General features: G+C 41.6%; 1 protein-coding gene across 1 annotated transcript; it reads right to left on the bottom strand.

The window, feature by feature from the left end:
* Positions 1-1,503: 1,503 nt before the first annotated feature.
* LOC101430421 (olfactory receptor 10G2) lies at positions 1,504-6,879 on the bottom strand. The gene has a single exon (XM_058293750.1). The coding sequence runs from the start codon at positions 5,816-5,818 to the stop codon at positions 4,862-4,864; it is 957 nt and encodes a 318-aa protein (XP_058149733.1). The 5' UTR covers positions 5,819-6,879; the 3' UTR covers positions 1,504-4,861.
* Positions 6,880-8,915: the final 2,036 nt, after the last annotated feature.

Genomic DNA, 8,915 nt, shown 5'->3' with positions numbered 1-8,915 from the left:
CTCCTCGGTGCTGAGCTCCTTACGATGTTCCTCCACTAACTCCTCAACATCAGCAGCATCAACCTCCAGATCCATGGATTGGCCCAAAGATACCATATCCTGCACAACTGTACTCTCTACACATGCAGGCTTGGGGTCAGCCTCAAACCCTTCAAAGTCTCTCTGTCTCAGCTTCTGGCCACAAATTCTTTCATGCCTAATTCCTTGTCTTATGAAAGACTTTGACCTTATCAATAAGGTCAAGACAGTGCAGGATATTGAAATGCTCCTTCCAGAATTCTGTGAGGGTCAACTGGGTGTCAGAGATGAACTCAAAGCACCTTTGGAAAAAAGTGCCTTGGTGTACAACTTTTTGAAGTTTGAAATGACCTGCTGGTCTATGGACTGGATGAGAGGAGTAGTGTTGGGGGGTAGGAACCTTACTGTGATGAAGCTGAACTCCTCCAGTGAGTCATCCTTCAAGCCTGGGGGGTGGGCAGGTGCGTTGTCCAAAATAGGAGAGCTTTCAGAGGCAAATCTTTCTCCAGCAAGTATTTTTTCAGAGGGATCAAACACTTCACTTATCCCTCTGTAAAAAATTGCCTCATGACCCAAACTTCACTGTTTGCTTTCCACATCACATGGAGTTTGCTTTTTGTGACATTGTGCTTCTTGAAAACTTGTGGTTTTCTCTATGATAGACTAATAGAGGCTTGAGTTTTAAGTCTCTGCTAGTATTCCCACACATTAGTTTATGGCCTGGTAATGTCTTCTTCTGTTTTGTGATGGAGGCTCTACTCGGCATTTTTTCCCCCAAAACTCCAGTTTCATCACAGTTAAAAACTTGGTGGGGATATGAAGTGGATTTGGCTCAATGGATAGAGCATCCACCTACTACACGGGAGGTCCAGGGTTCAAACCCAGGGCCTCCTGACCCATGTGGTGAGCTGGCCACTCACAGTGCTGATGTATGCAGGGAGTGCTGTGCCATGCAGGTGTGTCCCCTACATAGTACACTGCCTCACCAAATCTCTTGTTATTGTTGATGCGAAGACAGAAGCTGCTACTTTCAAGGCTGAAACCTAGGCATGTCTTTGCTTGTCCTTCAGGTATTCAGCAGATCCAAAAATATAAAAAACAAACCAACCAAAAGAAAAAAACCACCCAAAAAACAAACAACAACAACAAAACAAAACAAAAACAAAAAAAAAAAAAAAAAAAGGAAAGAAAAGTAGAAGAGAAATAAGTGCACTGGCTTTTTTTAAAAATATGTTTTTTATTTTTTAAAAAGATACTGAACAAAATGTTACACACAAAAATATAAGGGATTCCCATATTGCACTGGCTTTTTATGTCCTTGTAGATGCTTGCCTAAGACCGGAAGACACTGCTTCTGAGAGAAACTGAGGCTATTGTCTATGCTGAGCCCTCAGGGTTCTGCCAAACTTAATAATACAAAAATTGTGAAGAAGAAATTCAACTAATGAAGAAGTGCACTGGGTCTTTAAGTCCTGGTAGATGCTGGTGTGAAACCAGAAGCTGCTCCTGCAGAGAGGGCTGAAACCAAGGCCAGATTTATGTCCTCAGGAATCTGCCAGACCAGGAACTGCCCACACACAGAAGGAAAAAACAAAACAAAACAAAACAAATTAGCTCTTTATTAGGTGGATATAGGTGAGAGGCTGGAAGTGCTGCCGCCCAGAGGGCTGAAACCGAGGCCAACTTCTGCACTGGTCCCTCATGGATCTCCCAGACTGACCACGACCCTCAATCCCAAGTTTTAGAGTAGGAGGTTTCTTCTGTCAACCCTGGGTCCAGCTGGCCAGTCTAAAATTGGGGTCTTGTTGCTGCAGCTGCAGGTATTTCTGCAACCACTCACTGCCTTGGGGCTGAGCAATTGTGGCTGATTATTAATTCATGCTTCCATTTACAAAAGCTGGTCTCTCAGCAGGCTCTCACTTCCTCTGGCACTCCTGTAGTTGTTCTAAATGTCCATTCTGGTTCCAGGGTTGCCACCTAATTAATTTTGATCTCTTTTTACAGCTCTTTTCATTTTTCTAAGGGAGGGAGTGATTTGGAAAACTTCCTACTCTGCCATTTTCACCTCCATTCCAAATTATCCTGTTTTGAATGGACCATCTATTTCCTTTTTGAATTCTGACTGATTCAGGAAATTATCACTATCCATGTGCCTGAAGGGCTGTTTCCATTTGTCCCCAGAGTGTAGGGCAGGGAAGGAGGGCAGTTGGAAGAACTGTAAAGGCTAAGATTCTCATTAAAATAGGCTTTAGAATTTTGAAAGCATAGTTTGACACTCTTCCAGGAGCAGCATTTAAGAGATTAGACAATATGAGTTTGGTTGGGACATAGGAGTATGTTTCTCATGACTGGATTTAGGACATGAGAACTGGAGGTCCATCCAGCACTCATAACATTAAGTTTGATTTCTCAGGCAAACTTTGAGGATGTGGCATGGACACTGAACCGAGTATAGGTAGGAGAAAGCTGATATATGGAGGTACCAGGTTCTGAGATGGTGTAAAACTCCAACCTGTACTCTACTGGTGTTCACCAGAAGCCCTGTCTTTTTACCAAAAGAAGAAGAATTTCAAAAGGGAAAACAGGGATGAAACTCACCTCTAATTGAATATTCTGTCCAGAAATATTATATGTAGTTTTTGAGCAAGTACAGGCACATTGTTTTCCTGTTTGGCACCTTTCTGATTCTCAGTCCATTGCTTCATGTTCTGTTCTAACTCATCCTCATGCCTGGAACCCAAGAGTTCACATAGTTGACACCATTTATTTTCTGAACTCCTTTTATATATTTTGACTGTGCTGCTACAGCAACTACCAGGGACTTATTTAGTCTTCATTTTTGGGTTTTGTATACATTTATCCTTTACAACTGACCCATTTCCATCCTTTGGCCATACATGAGAATGACAGTTTGAAACTTTTTGTGGTTCCCATTCCTGTGCATATAAACCTATTGTTGGTGGGAACTCTTGATTAAATTACTTCTGTTAAGGGCATTTAATTAGATTGTGTGACCCAGGGAGGGTCTTAACCCTTTTTCTGGAGTCATTTATAAACAGAGAACTAAAATCAGCAGACACAGGAAAGAAGCTGCAAAGACATAGAAACCCTGAGAGGCTGAAAGAGAAGCAGAGGTCCTGGATGCTGCAGGCTGAAATCAGTGGAGCACAGAGGCCTGAAAAGAGGCCCCTGAAAGGCTGAAAGAGACAAGGCCAGAGGAGAGGGGAGAGATGCACCATGTGGCTGATCACCCACAGTTGAGCTCAGGGAGAAAGTAAGCCTGGAGGAGTCTTTCTATACCTTTGTTTCCATCTCACTGTTAAAATTGGACAGCATGGTACCACATATCCAAATGAGTGAAAAATATGCCAGAAAATGAGATATTACCTTCACATTGTGCTCCTTCATTCTCCAAGCTCTTAGACTGCCTTGTACTTGAGTCCTCTGCTCCAGCCTCTTTTAATTTTTTTTCTTTTCTTTTTCTTTTTTTGAGGTAAAGGGGCCAAGGATGAACCCAGGACCTCATATGTGGGAATCCAGAACTCAATCACTTAGCCACATTGGCTTCCTGGGTTGACGTTTGCTTATCTGCTTTGCTTGAGCCACATCTGCTCCCTCCAGCCTCTTTCAAATGTTCTCTTAATTTTCCATTTGCTACCAGGGCAAGTCACAGATGGATAACTGACAATAATTTGTTTATTTTGTTTAATGAACACCTCAAGAGACTTTCCCAGTTCTGTTTCTATTCAGTAACAAACATTGATTTGTATGTCTGCTTTTAGTTATTAGGGAAGAGGGGACAGACACAAACAGAAATGAATAGTCTATGTTTACTGAGGACTCACAGTTTATTTGGGGTAGAAAGATAGCTGAAATCTGTCTACAACACATTATAAGAAGGGGGCTATGGCAATATGAGGGAAGAGGAGATAATTTCTGCCTGAATAAATCAGGGAAGAATTTTTAGAGGATGAAGAGTTGGATATGGATTTGAAATAAGCATAACTCTTCACTTGATCACTATAGAGCAGGAGGAAGTATATTACAGATAGAGGAGAGAGCTAGAGCAAAGGAGAGATATGCAAATGTAGGGCATGCTCAAAAATGGCATTATATCAGCAAGACTGGGAGACAGTAAAGAGGGTAGAGATGTCTTGGGATATAAGGTATGTTAGATGCAATTTGTATTGAACATTGATTTCCTCATTCATTCAAGAGTCCTACAGATATAGTGTTTTAGAAGGTTACTTTTGGCTGTAATGTGGATAGGAGGAGGACAAAAGACTAGTTAGGAATCTAGAGTGGTGGAGAAGACAGAATTGGATATATTAGCACATAGTGAAGGTGAGGGATAGGAAAAAAACATAAATGATCCAGAATTTTTGAGTTCAGTGTCTGGGAATACTAGTCACAACATGCACAAGCAAAGAATACAGTCTATGGGCTAGGGGCTACGGGCTTGGGGGCAAAGAGATGAATAAAATGGGCTGGGATAGCATTATGCTATTCTTTTTCCTTTCAAATTTTCTGGAATACTATACCTCCTAAGAGGTGGACACATTTTCATCCTATTCAACCTTTGATAAGGCATTTTCTTATCCTGCAGGGAAATTGGAGGTGGTAGAAGCAATATATCCATTTATTTCAAAAGAAATAATGTAAAACGATTTCTGCCAACCAAATGAGATCAACAGATTATGGATCTAAAGAGTCCTGAAGTTTCTTTCAATTAGAGTTAAATTAAATCAGTTTAGACCATCAGCCATTTATTGAGTATTTGCCATATGTATCATTAACTGAATGAGTGGTAGTGACAGTGATGAGGTGGTCACTGAATCTGTAGTTACTTATTTTCATTTGTGGCTCCTCTACCTGCTGTTATCCTTTTCAGAGCAGACTTCATTTCCTGGTTTCTCAGTGTATAGATGAGGGGGTTTAGTAAAGGGGTGACAACCGTGTAAAACACAGCCACTACCCCATCCAGGGGGCTTTTGGAGCCAGCCCGAAGGTAGATGAAAATACAGGGGACATAGTAGACTGTGACCACAGTTAGATGGGAGCCACAGGTGGAGAAGGCCCGGCGCCGCCCGTCAGCAGTGCGTATCTTCAGGATGGCATGGACTATATTGGCATAGGAGAGGAGAATTAACATGAAGCAGCTGGCAGCCACCACTCCAATGTCCACAAAGGTCACAAGTTCGTTGACCATTGTGTCAGCACAGGCCAGTCTCAACACTGGGGGGATGTCGCAGATAAAATAATCTACCTGGTTGGGTCCACAGTAGGGCAGGCGAAAAGTCAGGGTGGCCTGGATAGACCCATGGATGGAGCCAGCCACCCATGCTCCAACCACAAGGATTGTGCATAACCTCCCATTCATGAGCACAGGGTAGCGCAGGGGCTGGCATATTGCCAAGTACCTGTCATAGGCCATCAAGGTGTAGAGGAAGCATTGAGTACTTCCTAGGAAGTGAAAGAAATACAGTTGAGCCACACAACCACCAAATGGGATAGTTTTGCTGGCAGGAGTAAAATCTAAAATAAGTCGAGGAACGATGGTGGAGGAGAGCCACATGTCCAGGAATGAGAGCACACCCAGAAGAATGTACATGGGGCGAGCATGAAGCTTCTGGTCAGCCCATACTGCAAGCAGAATGAGCAGATTTCCCAGTTGAGTCAGGATGTAAATGATCAAGAAGACAAGGAAGAGGAGAGTCCTCAGATTCGGAGGGTGAGACAAGCCCAGGAGAATGAAATTTGTCACCACGGTGTCCAGGGACATGTTTTTGGTCTTTCCCATATCTTTCTGTAGTCTGCTAGGATGAATGGTGAGGTCAAAAAAGAGAAGCAAAACACAGTTAGGTGATAAGAGAATGCTTTTTCTGATGATTAATGTCCAAGAGTTATGAGATAAACAATACTGTTATGCTCTTTTAAAAAAAGAGATGGTGTTGCCATTAAATATTTGAGTTTCTGTGACAAGAAAAACTCTCCAGAGGCTGGGTAGCTTCCTAAATAAATGGGAACTCTTGTGCATTGGGAGATACTGAGAAGATATTGAGCACTTTTCCTTCAAGGCTTGGTTTGGGAGTCTTCATCTACCAGAAGGCTTTCCTGATTGCAGAGGACCAGAGCATGTCCCTCCATATCATATTATATAGTCATTGTCTAATTTCTCATTTGACTCCCCCATGAATCATTGCATCTAGCACAATGCATGGCACAGTACGCATTAATACTTATTTATAGAATGATTGAATGTATGAATGCTGCCAATTCCCACTGATCCTACAGTGTTTCTCTGCTTGATCTTGTTCATCTAATCCTTGTGCCCATCTGACTAGGACTTTCAGGGCAAGGAGCCACCTCATCCTTTATGAAATGTGGGTCTAGTTTCATTTCTACAAAATAATGAGAAGAAATACCAGAATTTTACTGCCCAGTTTTCAGGAGGATCAACTTGGTTTATTCAGAAATGGATGGGGAGAAATGGATGTGGCTCAAGTGATAGAGCTTCTCCCTACTATATGGGAGGACCTGGGTTTGCCTCCTGGTGAAAAAGAAGAGAAAGTATGTTTGTGCAGCAAGTCAGTGCCTGCGCAAGTGCCTGTGGGGTGAGCCAGTGCCTGCACAAGTTCTTGTGCAAGTGCCCCCATGGTGAGCCAGTGCTCTACGCAAGTGAGTCACACAAGATGATGACACATCAAAAAGAGAGACAAGGGGAGAGTCAAGGTGAAGTGCAGCAGAAACCAGGAACTGAGGTGGCACAATTGACAGGGAACCTCTCTCCCCATCAGAGGTCCCCAGGATGGAATCCCAGTGAATCCTAGAGCTGAGAAAATGAGAAGAGAAGACAACATAGACAGGAAAAACAGCAGGGCAGGAGGAGTAGAAGGGGGGAAAATAAATAAATAATCTTAAAAAAAAAAAAAAAAGGATGGGAAGACTGGTTCTTATTTCTTTGGCTAGAATACAGAGAAAAGATAGAGATAATTGGGATCAAGATAATGCATAAATTATTATGAGCCAATTTTGTTTTTGTCAATAGAGACATAATACCAGCGCACTTCCACTTAGGTCAATGGTATATTCTTCAAATGTTTTACGAAAATAAATTCTTGTATATCAAGTCAGATAGAACTGTACCACTGAGGGAGGGAATTATTTTTGTAGTGTAAAAAAATCCGTTGTTAGTCTTATTTTTTCCTTGGTTGTGCATAAATCTGGTTCTACTTCTCCCAGGTGCCCTGTTGGAAAAAGGCTCCTTTTATCCCTTTATGTTCTAGGTGTCATGCCAGGAAGGACCCAGGAAACTGAGGTGGTTTACAGCTGGCGGGTTTGAGGACAAGTTACTTTTCCAGGCAGGCTCAGCAGAGATGGCTTTGACTTGGGGTGTGGTGTGCATGGGAGAAACCAGATTTACTTTCCAGAGGGTAGATTTTTGGAGAAACAGTGAGCATGTTTTCAGAAAGACTGGAACACTTGACAATAGAGAAGAGCAGGCCAGCTTAGATGAAATAAAATAAGAGGTCACATTCGAGTGTCTCTGCCATTACTATCCATCCTTGGTTTTTGGTGCCGTTTCGTTTTAGGTCTGCTCCTCTTTTGTAGCTGTTTGGGACTTAGGATATTTAAGGTAAGCTAGGGGTCAGTATTAAAGAATTTTAACAAAACATAACAAAGCAAAAAACAATTTTAGCATATATACCCTGGTTAACAAGATAATGAAAGTATTCTAAAATTTCTCAAGTTGTAGACTGTATATGATGTTGATAACCATTGTGTAAATGGTTACAATTTAAATGGTAAAAACACATGAAAGGTTAAAAGATTAAAATTCAATATAAAAAACATCTGAAAATAAGAGTCCTGGGACATTAGAGAATAAGCAATACATTTTAAAAAAGCAATTATCCTGGAAACTCCAGGAAGAGGCTCTGGGGATTGGGTGAAAGAGTGGGACTGGGAAGGCGAGGAAAGGAAGGGACGAAGATACCTTCATGGGAACTCTATGGAGTAGTGGGATGGCCTGCTTGTTGTGTGCTGCCCCCTGCTGCCTTTCCTCTACCTACCACCAGGCCAGTTTAGGGTAGCACATCTCTTGCAGTGCATTTCCATTTGGAGAAGCACAGAGGAGGGCAGGCCTCTATCTAGAAAACCGAACTTTGTTTGGATTTCACCAGTGAACTTTGGGATATGGGCCATTAAGGAACAGTTATGAAATCCTGAATTTGAGGGATTTCTCACTGATTGGCCCAGTATTATATTGGACATACTGGGATCAAAGGGTTTCTATTTACCTTATTTACAAGGATAAGAGCCAACTCAAATCTGTTCTGGAAAGAAGATTCACCTCCTTTCATCATTCATTCACAGTTAGAGATTCTGGTACAGTGATGGCACAATAGGGGAAATGTATAGAGTTTGGGGGTGGCAAAGCCTATATTATTTATCCTCATCAGCATGGAGTCTTGTCCTTACATCAAAGTTTAAACAAAATTGAGCTTGCTTAAAGAAGAGTACTTTAGATGGCAGATATTTCAACCCCAGTTCAGTTAACTGAGCATCCTTTATATTGGAGAACGAAAGGTTAGGGATCTGGCCTCTCTTTGTGTTTGCACAATTGCTAAAAAATCTTCATGATCTCTTTGGCTTTATCACTGCCTGACTTTATCCTCTAAAAAAACAGAAAATGAAAAGAAAATTGTGTTAAAATGTTTTTGAGTCATTTTACTAATGCAAAAAGAATTTTCTCAAGTTCTGGAAAAAGAAACTTAATTCTAGCAGTGTGAGAAAGAGTTGAGGAAGATGGAGAAAAGGCTGATTAATACTTGGACAAATAACAGAAAATCTCAAAGTTCCAAAATTAGGTTTGTGGCCTTATTTTGGACTGAGCT

This window comes from Dasypus novemcinctus, chromosome 3 (assembly GCF_030445035.2).
Source record: "Dasypus novemcinctus isolate mDasNov1 chromosome 3, mDasNov1.1.hap2, whole genome shotgun sequence".
Lineage (NCBI taxonomy): Eukaryota > Metazoa > Chordata > Mammalia > Cingulata > Dasypodidae > Dasypus > Dasypus novemcinctus.
This window is presented reverse-complemented; position numbering and strand designations above follow the sequence as displayed.